The sequence below is a fragment of the Myotis lucifugus genome, unplaced genomic scaffold (genome assembly GCF_000147115.1).
Source record: "Myotis lucifugus unplaced genomic scaffold, Myoluc2.0 scaffold_3, whole genome shotgun sequence".
Taxonomy (NCBI): domain Eukaryota; kingdom Metazoa; phylum Chordata; class Mammalia; order Chiroptera; family Vespertilionidae; genus Myotis; species Myotis lucifugus.
The window spans coordinates 11,150,657-11,172,955 of record NW_005871051.1 but is presented as its reverse complement, the minus strand read 5'-3'; the positions used below and the strand labels follow the sequence as shown (position 1 = coordinate 11,172,955).

General features: G+C 38.4%; 1 protein-coding gene across 4 annotated transcripts in view; it reads right to left on the bottom strand.

Moving 5' to 3' along the window:
* The window catches only part of CCNYL1 (cyclin Y like 1), a 51,064-nt gene extending 28,771 nt beyond the window's left edge, over positions 1 to 22,293 (bottom strand). For all 4 annotated transcript variants that reach the window (XR_002831223.1, XR_002831222.1, XR_002831224.1 and 1 more), the window contains exons 1-4: positions 22,142 to 22,293; positions 8,282 to 8,356; positions 6,694 to 6,728; positions 2,261 to 2,361 (exon numbers count right to left, since the gene is read on the bottom strand). Coding sequence is in view for 1 of the 4 variants with exons in the window: in XM_014462126.1 (XP_014317612.1) it covers positions 2,261 to 2,361; positions 6,694 to 6,728; positions 8,282 to 8,356; positions 22,142 to 22,271 (341 nt within the window). In the remaining 3 variants the exon portion in view is untranslated. The remainder of the gene's footprint in view (positions 1 to 2,260; positions 2,362 to 6,693; positions 6,729 to 8,281; positions 8,357 to 22,141) is intronic.
* Positions 22,294 to 22,299: the final 6 nt, after the last annotated feature.

Genomic DNA, 22,299 nt, shown 5'->3' with positions numbered 1-22,299 from the left:
AGCACTTGTAAAAAAGGCTCATACTGTTGCTAGCATCAAAGATGGATACTTCTATAGTGCTTCAGTTTCATCTTCAAATTGATTTGAAAATCACAGAATTCAAAGCATAAAATTTCAAAGCTGAAAATGACCACTGAACCTTAGATAACATTTAATTCAACAAACCATTTTACAGAAGGGAACCAAGGCTTACAACTGACTTGCTCAAGGTCCCACCAATAACTAGAAGCAGTTCTCTTTCCCCTACAGGCCAACCAGGCAGTGGTTCCCAAGCTTAGCTGTACACTGGGATCATCCGAGGAGCCTTAAAAACTGCCTGTTTCCACCTCTAGATGTTCTGATTTAAATGGCTTGGGATTCTTTTTAAAGCTCCCCGGGTGATTGCAATGTGCAGCAAAGTTTGGGAACACGTGAAATCAGGGTTAAGATCAGAATCACCCTGGATACTTTTGCTCATATAATCATGCCAAATTCCTACTGATTACAGGGGGAAGGGGAATGGGCGGAGGGGGAAGAGGGCCTAGAGGAGATAAACAGTGATGGAAAAAATAAAATAAAATGATCAGAATCACCCTGGATGCTTCTGTTCATATAATCATGCCTCACAGCCTTCCTCAGCTTATCAAAAGGCTAGTGGAGAGTGAGAGTGTGTGTTGAGGGAGTGGGGGGAGATGCATGATTTAGAGACATATTTTAGGAAAAAGTTGCATAAGTGATTCTAATAAGGCTCACCCACCCCACTGAGAACAATGTACTACTATCCCATGATAAACATTTTTCAAAATCATCCCTAAAAGTCAAGTAGCTCTATTAATTTTCTCAACCTTTATTTCACCAATAATGAATGTACTGAATGATCATTTTCAAAACTTAATGAGATCAAATTAAAACTTACTGTACTTTCAAAAATTACACTAATTTGGAGAAATAAGTATGAAACCTACTTGTCTGAGCAAGGTTAATCTTTATATGCTGTAACATCAGAATCTTTTGAATTCAAAAGAATCTACAGAATGCAGCCAACGTCAAGTGGTTTCTTACTCATGATTTAGTGCCTTGGCTGAATAAAAATATTCAGTGATTACTCAATAGGTGCCAAAGCTCAGGACTTTAGAGAGAGATGAGGCTCCATTTTTGCCAAAACACAATTTGATCTCAACTATTGTTATAAGTAAGAGAAGTTCTATTAGTATGATTGTGAAATTGCTATTTTTAATTAAAGTACTGATAATTTAATTAGCAAAGAAGCTGGTACATTAGAAGCAAAATTAAATTTATGAGCTAATTACGTTTTTAAGACTGAAAAATAAAATTAGGGATGAGGATATCAATATTTTCAGACAGCATGTCCCAAACTGTGTTCTGGAAAATAAACACTCATATTCCAAGGAGACTTTGATTATATTCCTTGGACAGCTCCAGTGGGGAGTCAGGAAGCTCTACATCCTGTTTTGGTTTAGTTCCCTTTTAAATATGCTTGAAAGGTTCATATTAGGGTATTTTTAAAGTGCATCTCCACCAATTGTGGACTATGTGGTGCTCCCAGAAATATATGAATAGTTTTCATCATCATGACACGCTGTTCATGTTTGCTTAAGTATAAACCTGACAATGGCTATGTTTCCAAAACTTCACCTTTCTCATTTTTTTTCTGTTGTGATTTTTCTTATACATGGATTGATTTAGGGTCTTGGAGATATATACTGATTTCATGCATTTCTCCCTCTTTGGGGGATAGAAAGGAGAAGTGAATTTTTATACAGAAATAGTGCAGAGGGAAAAATGTATAATGGGGAAAATCTGACAAAATCCAACTAAATTTAAATGCACATACACTCTGGTGCCAGTAGGGGACAAACTGTTCCTCCTTCCAAGAGTAGCTTCCAAAGTAATACTCATTGTTTTAGGTCTATGTCTCATAAAGAAATACTTTTTTTCCTAGAAACATCCAATAAAAAGCACCTCTCCTTTTCATTATGTTCAACAATGTCTTAACAACAGAAATGTTATCAAGTAAAGATAAGTAATTTTTCTGGGATTTCTTATTTGCTAACTGGCCTTCCTTTCTTCCATCCACTCTAAGGTTAAAATAAAAATTGAAAATTCATATTTAGGTCCTTGAAATCAATATATAGTTGGCATCAGTTGCTTAACCTGGTCACTAAAAAGGACAATCAAATGACTGAAATTATGTGTGGCTAGGATGCTTTTAGCATAACGGGGTCTGTCACTCAGCCCTTGGCAACCTAGTTGTACTCACCATTGTACTGTGGTTCTAAGATTAGGCTGGCTGACTGTGCTGTCATCTAGAAATATAGTTGAGCATGAGCTATATTTTTTAGTAAGGTGCCCTGGAGATACCTGAAGGGGAAGGGAAATAGAAGAAAATGTCACAGTAAGTTAAACCTATAAAAGTGTGTTTTTTCCTTGGTTAAAATGTCAAACAAGCATTAAGATTCTTCTTATATTCCATGAACTGCTTACAGGGAATCCCCCTCATTAAAAAGGAAACTTCTCTAGGGAAGGGAGGACTTGTCTCTTCTCCTACCTCTAGCTGCTGAGCACAGAATCTGAGACAAATTAGAAGTTCAACTAGTGTTTGAAAAATTATTTGAAATTAATTACAACTGGAAGGTAAATCTTAACTACAAATACAAATTAGAATTTATCTGCAGTGGTATTGGAAAGGTGACAATGAACTTTTTGAGGCCCTCTAGAGAATAAGCTATCTTCAAAACACTTTAGAAGTATCCATTTATTTTAGAATTATCCATTGATTTGTAAAAAGCCCAATAATACAGCAATAATCAAATACTGAAATAGCCTAAACTATGTTAGGACAATTCTCTTCCTTAAAGGCCAATAACTAATCCCAATCACTGTAAGTAGCTGAAAGTAAAAGTAGCATTCTCTAATATTACAGAATAGCAACAATTTTAATATGCTTGGTTTTATTGTATTTTAAAAAAACTAATTCAGATGAGCCTTCCTTCCTTGTATCAATATAAAATAGTTTTTATCATGCTGCCATACTTTCCCATCAGTATGCCCCACAAATACTCAAAATATGGGGCAGGGACAAAATCTAGTTGATGCCTTTTAAAATACAGAACATTTAAAAATTGCCAATAGCCAATAATCAGAAATATCTATATATTATATAAAACACCATTTCACTTGTTTCAGATGTTTCACTGCAAAGCCACTTATTCCTTATTAACCAAAAGTTCCAGAGAGTGCATTTTTGAAAAGTAATATTTGGAGGGACAAATTCTCCTTGAAACTAGAAATGCTTTAACTATAGCTAAAATTGTTACTTAAGCTATGCAGTTCATGTAATTTACTTTTGGGAACATTCAACACTTGCTCATCACTCCAGGCCTACTCCCAACTATTCAAACTTTCAGGATCAAGTATCTAGTATTCACTACAGGGTGGCAGAATTAAGACTCTGAGCAAAGCCTGGATACACTGGCGCCAGCAGGTTCCTTTCCCCTTATCTTGCTTGAAAACTTAAGACAGATGTCCTTTACGGTTAAAGCCTTACTGTTGCTGGCCTACAACCTCAAATACACTACACTGACAAACATAAAAAAAAATGCAAATACAAAAAAAAAAAAAAGAAAGAAAATTAAACAGCCAAAACACTACTGACAATTTAGTGTTGATAGGTATTATTAAAGTTAGTCACTAGGATAGACAGGGACAAAGAGTCATACTTTACCTTCATTTAACACTAATGACAGAATAGATGGACTTTGACAATCTTTACAAGAAAGTGAAGGGCTTGCTAAGTAGACTATGGTTCGATGGCAAAGATTAGAAAAATAATCATACCTAGAAGTCTAATAAGTCACAATCCAAACCCTACTATTAAAGGTCAAGTACCTGTTGAAATTCTGCTTCCACCCATTGTGCTCACTGCCTCATCTTAACCCATTAAAAAATAAAGCCATTTACTTTTTTCTACTTTTTCACAAGTTGTGAATATTAAGAATTAAGGACTTTTAATTAACTTAAAAATTTCTAATACTTTCTGCATTAATGAAAACTGCTCCATCTATGTTGCATATAAATGGGACAATATGGCAGGGTACATGGTTTAAATAGAATTCTTAATTAAGGCTTTAGTAGAAAAGTGTAGTATGCTAATTATAGGTATAGCCAAAAATATTCTCTGAATTAATATCATTATATTGAATTAAAACTTTAAACTTAGAACCTATATTTATTTTTTTAATGATTTTTTTTTTTTTTTTTAGCAAGAAAGGAAGTGAGAGGGTAGAGAGGTAGAAACATTAATGAGGAATAAACATCAATCGGCTGTCTTCTGCACACCCCTTACTGGGGATCAAACCCACCACCCAGGCATGTGCCCTGGCGGGGAACTAAACTGGTAACCTTCTGGTTCATGGGTCGACACTCAACCACTGACTCACACCGGCCAGGCTAGAACTTATATTTAAAGTGCAAATCTAAGTTAAACATGATGGACTGACCACAAATCTATTTCCTCTCCCCTTCCTTTCAGAGATATCTCATTAGAATTAAAGGCATAAAAAAAGGTTATACACAATATAGGAGAAAAAAAGCATGTGATTTTTAATGTTTGAAAGCTGAGGACTAGATAAAGGAGTGGTAACTGATATGGCAGAACAGAAGAAGCACAAACTTGGTGCCTATAGAGAGTGGCTGGGACAAGAATAAGAAAGCCAGTTTATCTGACAGAACCAAAGGCTGGTTCCAAATTCAGAGGCTTGATCCCAAAATCCTGCAATGAGGACTATCAGTTAACAAAAGTCCTGCTCACTCCTGGTGCTTCCAATTACATCTTAACATAGAGCCAGGGACCACCACACATCTGAGGAAAGCCAACAAGCAAGAGAGATCGAAACAGGAAGAAGGAAATTAATGGGAGTGACAAAATACAAGAGCAAATGAAAACATTAAAAAAAAAATTCTTAACCTCAGAAAGACAAAAAATTGCATTGGTGGAAAAACTAATGCTATAAAAAAAAAGAGTGACAGAATATAAGAGAACTCAATAAATTAAAAAGACAAAACAAAGAATTAAATAGAAAGGTTGGAGCATAAAGTCAAACAAATCTCTAGGAAGTAGAACAAGAAGAAATGGAAAATAAGAGGGGGGGAAAGTTAGAAATTCATGCAGGAATACTGGTCTAAGAGTTCCAACTTCTGAGTAATACAAATACTAGAAAAAATAAATACAGAAAATATATATATTTTTAAATTCACTGTCATAAGTGAAGATCTGCAGGCTTAGTGGCCACACACAAAAATGAAAAGGAACATACTAAACCATACTTATGAAATTTCAAAATTCCAGGAACAGAAGGTACTAAAAGCTTCCAAAAGGATGGGAGGAAATTATTAAAATTGTAATATACAATGTATCATATAATGTCAACAGATTTAAGAGCAACTCTGCAAATAAGAAAACAGTAGAAATGGTTTGGAACTGCAAAAATTAGTTGCAACCTACTTCTATACTTCAAATAGGAGGCATTTCAGAAAGGCCAGATCTCTAGAAACTTCTGCCTATGTACTCTTTCCAAGGGAAATGTGCTCCAATGAAACAAGGGAGTATAACAAGACAGAGGGAACATAGAATCGAGGACATAGGGGATCCAACACAAGACAGCAGTTATGTGAGATCTCAGATCACTTCAAGGAGATATGCCAGGGAAACAGGCACAGAGCAGGTCTAGGGAAAACCAGTTTATACTAGAGTGGGATGATAAAAGCTAAGGAATGTTGTTTCAAAAAAAAAAAAAAAAAAAACAGATGGAAAATATTTTTGATAGGCAGGTGACAAATGTCACAACATTTGGAGGGAAAACTGTTGTTAGAAAACAGGCAAGAGAATATAGTCAGGAAACTAATTCCACACACAGAGAAATGAATATTAAGTTAATGTAGCATAAATGTAGTATTTCTGTCTGATGGTCATCTTTGTCAAATTGCTACAGAAAATGTGTGTGTGGTGGCGGTTGTGTTTTGTTTTGTTTTGTTCTTTCTTTGCAGCAGGGAATCCAGCCTACTGACTGCATTTGGCTATGTAAAATCTTGGCTAGGAAGAGGGGGATTAGATTACCCTGAAAAAGTATAGAAGTGCCTAGATTTCAGTTACACTGGAGAAAAAGAATGAAGGGTATCCAAGGAAGTGGCACAGCCAGAGAACTATAAGGCTCAACAGTAAAAAATATTTGTATAATCATAATAATGTAAACACTGATTCTTTAATAAAAACCGTGTAACATGCTGAGGGAACAGAGGGAGGGAAATAAGATCATGGTAGAGAAAGCTAAGTTTCACCTGCTATAACAGGAAGTCAATAAATAGTGCTAAAAATTAACTTAGCTATTATACTTTTGTTACTTTTTTAAAAAAATAAGATTTAAAAATTAAGGCCAAAAAATTATAAGGTATATCTTTAAACCACAACCATGTTATTGAAACTTAACTTAAATGTCAGAACCCTTTAAAATGAGCATTACTAACCTGAAGACTTCCTGAATACATATTTGATAATTATGAAAACAAAAGAGATTTATAAAATCTACAAAGAGATGTCCATACTAACGGTACTGGGTCCATTATATTTTCTAGGAATCATCACAATTTTATTTCAAACTGTTAGTTTCTTACTTAACTTTTCAACTGTTTACTTACATGGTTTACATAGTTGTTCTTCTTCTTTTCTCGCACTAAGAATAAAAAAAAAAATTAACTGATCAATTCTGATACAAATGCCATAGAAAAGTAAAAGTTGCTGATTATGTGACGGATTACCAATATACAAAATTCCATTCCATTTTAAAAATAATTTTTAACAAAAATTATAATTTAAATCACCTGGCAAGATGAGCTCCACAAAGTAAATCTAAAAACTTAGTTTTACTTTTTGACCTAACAGATATTCTATAATAGGTACAAATGAAAGACTTTCCATGGACAGAAGAAAAGGCAGAGCAAATCAGGCCAGGTGAGAAACTTCGCTAATAAATGGTACTTGTTACACATCTGAACAACTTCCCAGTAGTAGTTCTAATTCTACACTTATTCCCACCTTACTTGAATCACCAGGATCTAACAGTGGCAGCTCTAAGAACCAGTTTCTGGCCAGGCACTAACCCCTATTTGCACCAGCACTCCCAGAAGCATCCTGGACCAGTTATTGGTAATCCACTAAAATACCATACTAAAAAATAAATGTCGTGACTCAAATGGGAAGTAACCTATTTAAATTTAAATTTAAAAATGTGTGCTAACCTAACTGAACATATCTACAACACCCAAAATCGATTTGCTCTAACAAAGGCCAGAAGAACAAGAGCTCCAAAGAGAGTGTTGTTTCCCACACTCCTCATTTATGGTAGAATGGGCATCATAGACACACATTCCTTAGGACTGAAGAGAGGGGCATGGGGTAGTTTTTCCCTTTACTATTGCCACTTTCTCTCATGTGAGCCGCCCAAGGCTCTGGAAGAAATTAAGAAATACAGCAATTCTAACCAAAAATGATTGGCTCAAGACAGGCAAAATACACATACACCATGAAAAGGCAGGTTAGAAACCCCCATTTTTTTATTGTGCTACATCACTTCAAACAAAATAAAAACCTCACTTATTGTACTTCTGCTGTGGTAGTCAACTGAAAAACTGGTCATGTGTGGCTTTTTAAGCAAGTAAACTAGATTTAACATAACATAAAGGAGTATAATCAGGCAAGCAGGAGTGTTAAAATCCTACAGTTCTGGTTATCCTAAAACAAGCAGGACATAGGAAATGTACCCTTGCTGATGAGGCTAACCTTCTGGGCAACCCTAGAGGGCTATGTACCTTGGCACAATATTACATTATGATGACAAAGTTTTGAATAGCTTAAAAGTTCTGAGTAGCATCAATCTGGATGTGAGATAGCATCATTTGGTTGAGCACTATATAAAGTGGGACAAAAATCACAAATTCAATCTTCATATATAAACTTATTTTTTTTTTATTTGTTCAAAATGAAAACCTAACTGGGACCTAAATCCTATCACTCATCTTTAAAACGTATGCTCTTTGGAGCAAGGGGAAAAGGACATAGCTGTTTGGAGGAATAGGCCGCATCTAAATCATGTGGCCAATTGACTGTGTTGATAAAGAGGTGGCAAAATGTGTAAACAGATAGCTACCAGTTCTCACTGAATACTTTCTCTAATACGAAAACAAAAAACAGTTTCAAACTTCTCGGAGGAAAAAAATATTGTCTTACCATCCGTTTGAGATTTATTCAAGAAAATTGTGCTTGCCCTTGGATGGTCAGAAGGGTTTGATTCCAAAGCTAACTCTGTATAAAAAGAAGAGAAAAAGACATGCTAATTTAGTTGAGTAGAAAAACATATGATTTTAATAACAGTTACAATATTAATCACTTTTAACAGTGTTAGTAATGATAACAAGCCAATTTTAGTAAAGGCAACAATATGAAAATTCTCCTGGAATATTAATCAATATTAATCACTTTTAACAGTGTTAGTAATGATAACAAGCCAATTTTAGTAAAGGCAACAATATGAAAATTCTCCTGGAAAAATGTAAAACTATAGAATCATTTTATACATTGGAATAAAACCAGGCTATGTCTTAGACTTTTTTAAAAACTTGCACCTAAATAATTTATCCAACTTTTACACGAATCATGTGTGCTTTCCTCCTACTTATCGATTAAAAATACATAGTCCCCTCATTTATGCTGATATTACCAGCACATTCCAGGAACAGTCTCAAGAAGCAAATTATGCTGTGGCCAGTTACTGTCAGATACCAACCAATATATTAAATATGCCAAAACCAAGTGAGTTGTTTTTGGCAAATATTCGTTAGACATTTAAGCTAATTCTAACTCTATTCAACAAATGAACTTATTTAGTTAGCTGTGGTTTATTTGGGGGCTATTCATCATGGCAGATTTAAAAGGAAAGCATAAAAGTTCAATGTTCTAATCAATAGGAACACTTTCATGATAGTGATTTTTAATACTTTCATAAAATTGATTTTAAACGTTTTGCCCTCAATTTCCAAAGCTAAAAAGTTTTACTTCTTCCTTCTATGCCACATAATTATTTTGGGGCTTCAATAAGAATACTTTCTGGAGCTGGTCATAGGGCTGCTTGTAAAAAAAAACTGTGCTGTACCTATGTAAGTGTAGGTCTGACTGCAGTCCACCTTGCACCAAGGTGGGATAATCTATTTCAGCCAGAATACAAAAAAGGTACTTACATTTCCATTAAACAAAGTTTGCCACCATACAAAATAATAAAGTTGTCATTAAAACAAACAAAAAATAAATCCCCTATAGTACTCAATAATGTCCAACTCAAACCACTTAACCAATCTTATAAGAAAGTGGACCAACATCCTGATAAGAGGAATGGTTAAGGCAGTATTTCTCTAACCACATAATAACGGTTCTATTTTTTAAAAGGATGTTTGGTGGTCAAATCTAAATACACTATAACACTGTTACTCAGGGAATCAAAATGCACACTGCTATGTTAAAAACTAATCAGTCCAATAATGAATAATGTCTAACAGCATTTCACAAATTTATCTAACTAGAATACCTTTACCCTCCAAGTAATACAGTTATAATCTTGCACAAACATAATTTGGGACTTCCTGGTTTAACAGGAATCTGAACCATTCATTTTATTGGTACTGCCAGCACTGGAAATTTATAGAGCGAAACCAACTGCTTTGTTTTTTAAGGAAATTCCTTCAAGTTTATTAAACTGCTTCTGGAACTTCTATTAAACATTTTTATGTAAAAAGCCCATAAAGTTATTTTAAAGACTTTTTCCCACATATTTAAAAAATGAGACAATGTTAGCTACTTGAAAAATAAATTAATTCAGTTGACAAAGTGACAAGCAGAGACTTCCACAGCTGCCTCTAACCTCAGGCTTCTGAAAGGATTCAGGACTATTTCCTACCAAAAATAAAGCAAATATATTGCATCTGAACCTAAAAAATAAGCAGAAATGTTTGCAGAAGTAGCCACATTATGTATCAGTGCCTATGACATGATAAAGGTTTTTAAATTTAGTGATTGATTGCCTTAACCAGTGTGGCTAGGTGGATAGAGCGTCGGCCCTTGGACTGAAGGGTCCCAGGTTCAATTCCGGTCAGGGCACATGCCCGGGTTGCAGGCTAGGTCCCTAACATGGGATGTGCAGGAGGCAGGTGATCCATGATTCTCTCACATCATGGATGTTTCTATCTCTCCCTCTCCCTTCCTCTCTGAAATCAATAAAAATATATTTTAGCCCTAACCGGTTTGGTTCAGTTGATAAGAGCGTCGGCCTGCAGACCGAAAGGTCCCAAGTTGGATTCCGCTCAAGGGCATATACCTGGATTGCAGGCATATCCCCAGTAGGGGGTGTGCAGGAGGCAGATGATTGATGTTTCTCTCTCATCAATGTTTCTAACTCTCTATCTCTCTCCCTTCCTCTCTGTAAAAAATCAATAAAATATATTAAAAACATTAAATTTAGAAAAAAAATAATAATTTAGTGATTGATTTTAGAGCGAGAGAAGGGGGAGAGGGATAGAAAAAGGGGTGAAGGGAAGGAGAGAGAGGAGAAGGGAGGGAGAGAGGGAGAGAGAGAGAGAGAGAGAGAGAGAGAGAGACCAATGACATCAATTTGTTGTTCCACTTATTTATGCATTCTTTGTTTGATTTTTGTATGTGCCCTGACTGGGGATTGAACACCGGTAACCTTGGCATATCGGGATGACGCTCTAACCAACTGAGCTACCTGGCCAGGACCTAAAATTTTTATTAGGAAGTCCAGGAAAAGTACCGTAATCAAAGGAGGAGGAGGCTTAAACACACACACACACACACACACACACACACACGCACGCACGCACGCACGCACACACACATGCAAAATCATGAAGGCTGGGATAAAAAAAGACAACACGTAGGAAAAAAAGCAAAACTAACCCACGTGACAAGAAAAAAATATGGGGCCCTAGCCGGTTTGGCTCGGTGGATAGAGCATCGGCCTGCGGACTGAAGGGTCCCAGGTTCGATTCCGGTCAAGGGCATGTACCTTGGTTGCGGGCACATCCCCAGTAGGGGGTGTGCAGGAGGCAGCTGATCGATGTTTCTCTCTCATCGATGTTTCTAACTCTCTATCTCTCTCCCTTCCTCTGTAAAAAATCAATAAAATATATTTTTTTAAAAAAAGAAAAAGAAAAAATATGGGAATCCCCCTACCCTACACAGAGAGTTCCAGAGTGGGCTCCTGCCCCAGGGCTGACCAACCAATCACAGCTGCCCTGGGATCTCCCAAGAACCAAAGGAGAAAGACAGAGCTGTACTCAGGATCCTTAGCTGGACTGGAGTTGTGATGCTCCCTTTTCCATCATGAGGAAGAAGCCTTTTCAGTAGAGATCAACAGGAGAGCAGAACTGAGACAAGTTCTGAGAAAATAATTTAATTCCTGGATCAAGATTTTTATTCTGTAAATTCTGGTTATATAAGCCAATACTTTTTTAAAAATTTAAGCTATTTTGCAATAGATTTCCTTCAACTTGCAACTAAAAGAGACCTGGTTAATCAGCAGCATGGATGATCACACTGAAGGTGGGAACAGGTAAAAGCCATTTGCTCACTCCTTTAACAGATATCATAAACCAAAATTTGTAAGAGCCAACATAATGCTTTGTTTAAAAATTACCCATATAACCTCATACCTGTCAGCATGGCTGGCTATCATCAATAAATCAGCAAACAAGTATTGGCAAGGATATGGAAAAAAGAGAAACCTCGTGCGTGCACTGTTGGTTAGAATGCAGACTGGTGCAACCACTATAGAAAACAGTGTGGGGGGTTCCTCAAAAAATTAGAAATGGCACTGCTTATGACCCAGTGATTCCACTTCTGGTAATATATCTGAAGAAACCTGAAACACTAATTCAAAAGAATATACGCACCCCTATGTTCATTGCAGCATTACTTAAAACAGCCAACATTTGGAAGCAACCCAAGTGGCCCATCAGTGGATGAGTGAATAAAAAAAGCTGTGGTACATTTACACAATGGAATACTATTTAGCTGCAAAAAGGAAGGAAATATTACCTTTTGAGACAGCATGGATGGAAAGAGGGTATTATGCTAAGTGAAATAAGCCAATCAGAGAAAGACAAATACCATATGATTTCATCTATATGTAGAATCTAATCAACAAAATAAACAAACAAAATAAAAACAGACTCAGATACAGAGAACAGACTGACAGCAGTCAAAGGGAATTGGGGTGGGTTGGTTAAAAAAAGGTGAAGGAATTAAGCAGTACAAATTGGTAGTTGCAAAATAGCCACAGAAATGTAGATTACAGCATTGGGAATATAGTCAATAGTATTGTATGGGGCCAGCTGGGTATTTTTGAAGCAGTGGTACTAACCACTTTGCTGTACAACTGAAACTAATACAGAATAATATTTTTTAAAAAAGACGATATCCTTTTCTATAAAAATAACCAAATTGAAAAAAATCAATACATTAATATAAGCATATTGTTTAGGGGGAAATATTCCTAAATATTTTAAATAAATTTAAAAATTGAAACTTAAAAAATATAAAAATTACCCATATACTCACAACCATTACTATTAGTTGATTTTCTTATATGTACTTTGTTTTTAAAGAAAGCTGTAACCGGTATACAATTTATTTCCTATTGTGTTACAAGCGATCTCTACCTCATTGCAGCATATTTACTGTTTAATGTCATAATGGCCCATAAGGTGTTATTCCCAGGATTTACTTAGCCAATCTCCTATTGGGGTTTAGGTACTTACAAAGTTCTACTCTTATAACACATATGGTGTTTTTTAAAACAAATTTTTTTAATCTCCGTAGGAAAGATCTTCAAAATAAGATGACTAGACCAAAAGATTAGATCATTTTCATTGCTCAATATATAATACGAAGTTGCTTTCTAAAACGGGTGGCAGCATATTAGAGTATAATGCCACCAATCATACTAGTTTTAGCTCCTACTCCAGCATTGGATACGTGAAAAAAGTCCTAGTGCCAGAACCGGTTTGGCTCAGTGGATAGAGCATCGGCCTGCGGACTCAAGGGTCCCGGGTTTGATTCCGGTCAAGGGCATGTACCTTAGTTGCGGGCACATCCCCAGTGGGGGGCATGCAGGAGGCAGCTGATCAATGTTTCTCTCTCATTGATGTTTCTGGCTCTCTATCTCTCTCCCTTCCTCTCTGTAAAAAATCAATAAAATATTTAAAAAAAAAAAAAGTCCTAGTGATGTGAATGAGGAATCTCATGGTCTCTCTAATCTGCATTTCTTTGATTATAGGTTGGCCACAGTTAACAGTGCTATTTCCACTTTGGTGAGCTGCCTATCATTTATATGTATTGGTACTGTATGTATTGTACCCATTAGAGACCTAATGTTGTCAATTCGCATGAGACTTTTATAAAGTATTTTGCTTATAGCCTAAAACCATTTTATATATAACTTGTACTTTTTGCTAATGACAAATACTGCATCGCTATTTGATAGAATGGATATTTAAGCCATTAGACAGAAACTCATACACACACACAGTATTTCTGTACTCTCCATTAACTGTTTTCCCTGGAGCCTAAGGAGACTGATAAACGAGACTACACTGTTTTCACTATCACAAAGGTAAGACTGAAAACTATTAAGCAAATCATGACTGCCCCCCTCAACATGCACACACAGGAAATTACTGTGCATCTTACATGTGAATCCTTCCCAAAATTATTTCTTTAGAAAACTCTAAGAATGTTTTATTTTTTTAATATATTTTATTGAGTTTTAACAGAGAGGAAGGGGGAGGGATAGAGAGTTAGAAACATCGATGAGAGAAACATCCATCAGCTGCCTCCTGCACACCCTGTACCAGGGATGTGCCTGCAACTAAGGTACATGCCCTTGACCGGAATGGAACCTGGGACCCTTCAGTCAGCAGGCTGATGCTCTATCCACTGAGACAAACTGGTTAGAGCTCTAAGAATGTTTTAGAAGAAATATTCTTGACTCATGATTAGGGGTTGTGATTAAAATTGCATTCTAAAGACCTACCACTTTTGTATTATCAATTTAAATCCCAACTTAATTTGACAACATAATAGGAATCTGGGAAAGTATGACTTTAAAACATTAAACTAAGGTCTCAATGTAAATATTTCCAAGAGGAAGAAATATGTAAAACCCCACTGACATTGAATACTGCTTTCCCCTTAACCTAAGATTCTATCAATTCTAAGATCCATTTCAGTTGCATAGATGTTAAAAATATGAAGATATAAGCAACCTTAAAATAAATAAAATGCATTATTAAAGACTAATAGTACTAAAGTTATGCAATTGTTAACTGTCAATAAATTATTTTTCCTTGTCAAAATATGAGGATGGTGACCAAGGAATTATTTGACAGAAGTAGCATATTTCAGAAAGACTGTGATGTCAATATATTCCAATTAAATAGAAATGTCAGCAATTTCTGGACCAACAGCTGACACCTGTTTACTTAAGGCTTCCTGCATTTACTGAAGTGCTCTATCATCCCTATACTACACATTGCATTTACTACACATTATATCAGTTTCCTGGCCCAAACACAAAATTTGGGTTCTAACAATGATCATATACACTGGTGATTTTATCTGAGTCCACATTTTTCATCTCAGTCAGGTAATTCCTACCCGGTGGCCTTGAACTGGCCTGACTCACAAAAGTGCATATAGTCTACCACTCCTTGAGTCTTGCTTCTGATTTTCTAGCCTCTGACGACCCTAACTCTGGCTTCTAAACCACTCATTTAGCTGCCTCTACCTTGGTTCTCAGTCTTGCCTTGTTATAATCATCAATCCATGTTTTAGTGACTAAGATGTGACACTTCATATAGAGAAGTGCACCTTTTTTTTTTTGTATTTCTAAAAAGCACTTTGCTTAGTGTCTCAGACTTTATTTCTGAGTTGCAATTTACCTCAATTTCATTTCACATTATGCAATGTTACTATTTTAACCGTACAGTTTAATTGCTTTAATAAAATTTAAAATGGGGGTGAGAAAAAAGGTAGTATCCCCAAAGCTGCTCACATGATGTGTCAATATATAAATTCTATTTCTATGTGCCATGAATCTGGAATTAACATTCCTGCTCTAGCAAGCATCATTTTTCAAAACTTGGACAACTCAAATTTATACCACTCAAAGCCTGTCTTCTCAAATGAAAAACGGATATAATTCCTATACTAAAACCATTGTGAGAATCAAATGAAATGTAAGCACAATCTATATAATCCTATTGTATATAATAAAAGACGAATATGCAAATAGACCGAACAGCAGAACAACCGAACAACCGGTCGCTATGATGTGCGCTGACAACCAGGGGGTGCACATGGAACATGGCAGGCATCCGCAGCAGGTGGCAGAGGGTAGAACATGGTGAGCGCTGGCCATGGCAGGATGGTGGAGCAGGTGAGCGGGGGTGCCAGACCAAGGCGGGGTGCCCGTCACTGTCATCAAGGTGAGCTTCTGGTGGTTACTGAAAATTCTTTGCTCCCATGCACTGTGGTCCCATTGCCGGCGCCAGAGTCGCCACTCGCACCCGCTGCCAGTGCCCAGCGCCAGCCCCAATAGCTCGGCGCTATCAGCAGGTGCGAGCGGCGGCTGCTGTCCCCGATCTCCCCTAAGGGCTTCTCCACCTCCTCCTGCTCCTGAGGGGCAATCAGGGCCGGCAGGCACCTCTCGCACCCTCTGCCGGCACCAGAGCCGGCTGCTCGTACCTGCAGCCGGAGCCGGAGCCACTGCTCACACCCACTGCTGGCGGCTGGCGCCAGTCCCAATCGCTCAGCGCCATCAGCGGGTACAAGCAGGGCCCAGTGTGAGTGGGGAGGGCGCCATCAGCACATGGGAGTGGCCAAGGTGGGAGTGGGGCTGCTGGCAGACAGGGGACCAAGAGCCGCAGCAGGAGGATGGGCTGAGACCCACCCCTGTGCCCACCGCAGCCTCACGGCCCACAGTTCCTTTCAAGGTGCACGAATTCGTGCACTGGGGCCCCTAGAGTGTGTGTGTGTGTGTGTGTGTGTGTGTGTGTGTGTGTATCTATCACAATAAATGACAAAACAAAGCTTTCACAAATTAACTCAAAAGTAAAATGAGAATGTTTGGCATTGCATTGAAAATGTATAAAGTTTCTACTCTAACCATTCCTGAGCATCATCTTAAGTAAATAAGTATGTGCTTTGGCTGTCCACTAAAAGGAAAGGAATAACAGAGTCACACAATTAGCAAGAATTTCTCTGTGGATTTTTTTAAATAAGCAAATAATATTTTCCCTGATTGTCATATAGATTACTTATATCCTCTCCTTCCTTTTTTCCATGTAATGTATCCTAGAGATTACCACTTAGCAGTAAAGAGAGATCTTACTTTTTTTTATATAGCTCCATAGTTCTCTCCTGTGTGGATGTACTAGTTTACCAGACCCTTTTGGACATGAGTTATTTCTAATATTTTTCTTTTAAAAATAATGCACCAAAACTTTGTGAAGCCCTAGCTGGTTTGGCTCAGTGAATATAGTGTTGGCCTGTGGTCTAAAGTGTCCTGGGTTCAATTCTGGTCAAGGCACATGCCCGGGTTGTGGGCTTGATTCCCAGTTGGGGCGTGAAGGAGGCAGCCAATCAATGATTCTCTCTCACCATTGATGTTTCTCTCTCTCTCCCTCTTCCTTCCTCTCTGAAATCAATAAAAATATATTTTTTAAAAAAACACTTTGTGAATATGTGGTTTCATATTTATGGGGTATGTCTTCAGGATAAATTCCTTGAAATAGGATTTCTTAATGAATCCATCTACATTGAGATTATGCCAATGTCCCCTTCATAGAGTCGATCTATTTTGCATTTCCCTGCAATATATGAAGGCAACTGTTTCTTCACAGCCTTACCAAAGAATGCAATGCCAAGTTTATGGGTCTTCTCCCAATAGGAGAGAAACTATAGTATAGTTTTATTTGCATTTCTTTTGTGTGAAGACATTCAAATGTAATCTGCATTTCTTTTTCTGTGACTGGTCCATTCAGACCTTTGATACTACTTTTAGATTCACTTAATTTCTTTAAATAAGCCTTTATTGTTTTTTTGTTCAAACCACTGTTGCCTCTTACCTGGGCTCCCTGCTTCCCCCCTATTCTCAAACAGCAGCTTCTTTCTCACTCTCCTCTCTTTTTCTAGAACATCATTTCCCTGCATATAATCCTCCAATTATTTCCCATTACATCTAGACTAAAATTCATATTTTTTGTCAAGGTCCACTAGGCATACAAAGTCTTAATCCACTATTTCTCCTGGCATCCCTTTCTCTCTGCTGCAGCCATCGCCATGTCCTTCTGTCCTTTTGCCTGCACTCGGGCGTATTGCCATCTGAGGAACTCGGCATGGAAGCCTCTCCTCCATCCTCACATGGCTCCCTCTCGATGTCACTTAGGAGAGCAGCTGTCTTTAACCACCCTGACTTTCTTACCTGTTCATGTGTTGTCTGCCCCGAGGCTCCTCTGGAATGTAAGGACCTAAGTTACAGGTAGGGGCTTGACTTGTATAACACTGTTTGTCCTATATCTGGAATGGTGCCCAATAGACATCTAACCACTTCAGTGCACCTAAAACCAATAAAGTTTCTCCCAATTTTCCTATATCTTTTATGGTTTCATCAAATGCTATCTTTTGGTTTATCATCTAAAATAAACATTACTTTCAGATCTTAGAGTAGTAGTTATTCAGAATTAAAGACATAAGAACCACAAAAACCTAAAAGAGGTTTGATGTCCAGTGACAATCAATGGTTACTTTAATTTGGGATAAGAATATTTAATGTTAAAATGCCTTAACTACAAAATGACATCCTAATCCTATATAATAAAAGGCTAATACAGTGGGACCTTGACTTACGAGTTTAATTCGTTCCGTGATGGAGCTCGTAACTCAAATTACTCGTATGTCAAATCAAAAGTGAACAAGTGAGACACGTGATGCTGGGCTGATGTTGTGGCGTTCACTGTGACGTTCGCTGTGCCAACTAGCGGTGGGGTATCTGAAGCTGGCTCATAACCCGAATTTTAGCTCGCAACTCAAAGCAAAAAATCGGCCGAGAGACGGCTCCTATCTCAAAAAACTCGTTAGTCGGGACACTAGTAAGTCAAGGCCCCACTGTATGCAAATTGTCCCCTTGACTAGGAGTTCCACAGGAGTTCCACCAGGGGGCAGGGCCTGCCTGCCAACTGTGCACCCATGCCCCCTTACACCCTACCCCCGCAGGGTGGGCCGGCCTGACCCCACCAGTGCAGGAATTCATGCACTGGGCCTCTAGTTAAGTTATAAGAAAGAATACTAGCTGAATTCTACAGGGAGGTACAATGCATCCACTTTTATCTGTGTCCCCAGAATAAAGCATTATTATGGGATTGTATATGGTTTCACTTTAAAAGATGGCCAGCCATAAAGGATGGGTAAATGAATGGTGGTCCAACCATTTGATGGTACACTGAATAGTTATTAGAGGGCATGCAGTTGGATGGAAATGCATCCTGGAGCACTCTCCAGGTGTCAAACACAATTCCCAGAGCTATAGGTCATTACTTCTCTTTATAACAAAATGTTACAAAGCAGCGCATAAAGAGTGACCTCCTTTTCACAGAACAAACAAAATGTGTTTATGTGCATACATAAAGTTCAACACCAAAATATTAATATAAGTTCTTGATATTCTGAGTATAAGTGAGTGACTTTTCTGGATTTTCTAAATCTTTTACATCAAATACTTATTAATATTGCCATACAAAAAAAAGCAAAAAAGAGGGTTTAAAATAGCTACTGGAAAGAGGAAAGATCTGTTGCTCAGAGGTTTTTCCACATAATATTGCCAATTCCTTCCCTACTCACTTCTTAGGGGTAGGGGGAGCAAGGGGTCATCTGAGAAAGCACCTTTAGCCAGGAAATGAGCAAAGCTCAGAAGGTCAGAACATAAAAGGCTGTATAAAAGGTGATGAGTAATAAATTGGATAACAGAATCTTAAGTGTTTGTGTGTGTGTGTGTTACTGATACTACCATCAGTTATATTATATATACTAGTACTGTTAGAAAAAGGCAAGGTAGTAGAAAATTATTGTTAAGTCTATCTGAAATCTATACTAGGTTCTTGGAATGTCTCTTTGAAATGACTTGAAGAAATCATGTTCTTGTATTTCAGAGCATCATTCATGTATGATTTTGTATAAGTAACCAAATAATTCTCCTTTGTAGAAAAGCTGAAATAAGTAGGTATTTCTTGGTTTCCAGGGAAATTGATATAAAACTGTCTGAAATAAAGACATCAAAAGAAAACTTTCAATGTGCTTGTCTTTATATTTAGTGTTCTGACGACTTGTTTCTATGGAAACTTAATAGCAAATGCTGAAATTTGAGGTTTCTTATATCATTTTATTGAATTTCCCCGAAAAAATAAAAACAAATTGAAATGAAATTTTAACTATCATGTTAAACATAAAAAGGTAAATTCTGTACTCATGAACTCTATTTTTTCAACTCTTCTGATTTAACACTCCTGATCATAGTCCTATGCTTAATCCTTGTTACCTTACCTGCTCTCTTACCAGTTTCTCTGCAAGTCCCTCTATATGAGGCATTCTTGGCTTCAATTTGAAGTCACCAGAACGAACTCTTTAAAATATATCAACTCGTTTACCTGGTAAATTCATGCTATTTCATGACTTCTACTCTTTTATTCTTATTCATCATAAGGAATTTAGAAATATAGAATGGAGCCCTGGCCGGGTAGCTCAGTTGGTTAGAGTGTCATCCCAATACACCACGGTTCTGGGTTCGATCTCCATCAGGGTACATACAAGAATCAACCAATGAATGCATAAATAAGTGGAACAACAAATCAATATCTTTGTCTCTCTGTCTCTTCCTTTCTCTCTAACATCAATACATTTTTAAAAAGAAATATAGAATGGAGAGGTAAATGTTGCTTCTGAGTTTGTACAATAATGTTGATGGAAGAGGGCATAAATGGTGATGGAAAAAATAAAACAGTAATTTCGATGGAAAAATCAAGACTGGAGTAAGTTAAGATAGCCCCACTCACTCTATGTAGAAATTATAAAATATAAGCTGCATTCTAAAGAGGTTTTTAAGCACAAGAACTGAACTTGGTGTATCTATCACCTCCATGTCAGCTTTTCTGTCCAGTAGCTGTAGCTGTGTTACACAGTCATTTCAGATCTCTTTTTTGAAATATATTTTTTATTTCAGAGAAGGGAGAGGGACAGAGAGCCTCCTGCATCAAGCCCGCAACCTGGGCTTGTGCCCTGACTGGGAATCAAACCGTGACCTCTTGGTTCATAGGCCGATGCTCAACCACTGAGCCACCACGGCCCGGCTCATTTCAGATCTCTTAAGTCTTGCTTTCTTTATTGGTAATATAGGGAGAACATATGCATGGGTCTTATTTGCAGTTAGCAGGGGCAAATGAGATATACATGAAAATGTATTGTAAATCTTAAAAGAATATATAAAGGTCCTATTTTGGTCTCTCACTAACACTACCCATCTACTAACTGGTTCATAAAATCACTCACAGGCTTACCTTACAGCACTTAAGAGCAAAGTTTTCACAAGTACTTACTTGCTTTGTGTTTAAAGGTACAATTAATTCACATAATTTGTTCCTTTTTTCCCCACATTATTTGAATATTCTTAAAAGGAAGTACTTCCCAGTTACAAAGCCAAATGTCCACAGGCTTATTATTCTAACTTTTAAATAAATTGAAAGCTCAACTAAAGTTTGAATAGAGTAAGAACTATAAAACATTTTCTCTATGAAATCAAATAACCTCTGGCATTTACATGAAACAAATGGGCCTTTAACATCTCATAACTCATTGTTTTCTACTTCAAAGAACAGTCTTTATGAGCCATGTTGCTACCCAGAATTATTTTAAAACAGTCATTTCCTCTCTTCTCCCTCCGCCCTACCCAGCTGTTAGGTCTTGACAACTTTTACTCAACGTTCTCCAAGGTGAACCGGGTCCTACGGGCAGGAGGGGAGAGGAAGGAGAGCGAGCCATGGAGACAAACATTGCTGTGCAGGGCCTGGCATCTTAGCTCCCAGACCTTCCTATTACACATGAAAGTCTACATTTATGTTTGTTAGTTTTTTCTCTTTTGAAACGTTGACCCACAGTCTCATGAACCACCCCATCTCTCCCTTAGAGCAGACAACGTGAGAGTAAAGTCTGTTAAGTCAGTGGAGTAAGACAAGGCATATTTGCATCCAAGTGGGAATTTTAGAGTAATCAGACTTTAACATTGGGGGGCGAGGGGGGGGCGCATATTCTCAGTTAACATTCCACATCCTTCAGGTCTTTTAAGTTCCCTCTCCCACATTCTCTTGCCTTCTGTATTCAAACGATAGTTGGAAGAAATAAAGCAACTGAAAACTGCGTGCTTAAAGCACACGGACCCTCCTTTGCCGGTCTCCGTCCTGAACTTGAATAACCCCCCCTGGAATGTCTGCGTCTGACCTGCCCCGGGCAGCAACCACCTCCAGGGGTGGGAGGCCAGGCTGCCAGCCGGCCCCGGCCCGGCCCCTTCACCTGGGCACCGTCTGGGCAGGTGAAGACGGGGGAGATCGGACGGATGCTCCGAAGTGGCGGTGGGAGAACCTATACCCGAAAGTCCCTACAAAGTCCCACCAGACATTCAATAAAGCCATGACCAGGCCGGACGGAGGGCGGAAGGGTCTCGGGCTGGGCGGGCGGAGAAGGGACCTGAGGGAAGAACTGGGTGCCGGGGGTGGAGAGGGACACTGGCCCGCAGGACCGGGAAAGGGTAAGGGGCGGGGACGCCAGGCGGAGCCAGCCTTCCTCCCGGTGCCAGCCCGGGGAGAGCCGGCTCCGGGCAGGAAGGGGCCCGAGGCGGTGGCTCCTTCCCGGGGGACCCCTGGGCGCAACGGAGGCCAGAGGTACCCCGAGAGCCCCCGCCGCCCACCGCCTCCTTACCGTCCGGCATCTCCCGGTCGCTGATGTGCTGCAGATGGTGGCCCTCGCCGGTGCCGAAATCCAACTCTGCGGGCAAACGGGGCAGCCGGCGAAGGCGCGACCGCCACCGCGCCCCCAGCGGCCGCCTCATAGACCTCAGACTGGCCGTCCGGCTCCGC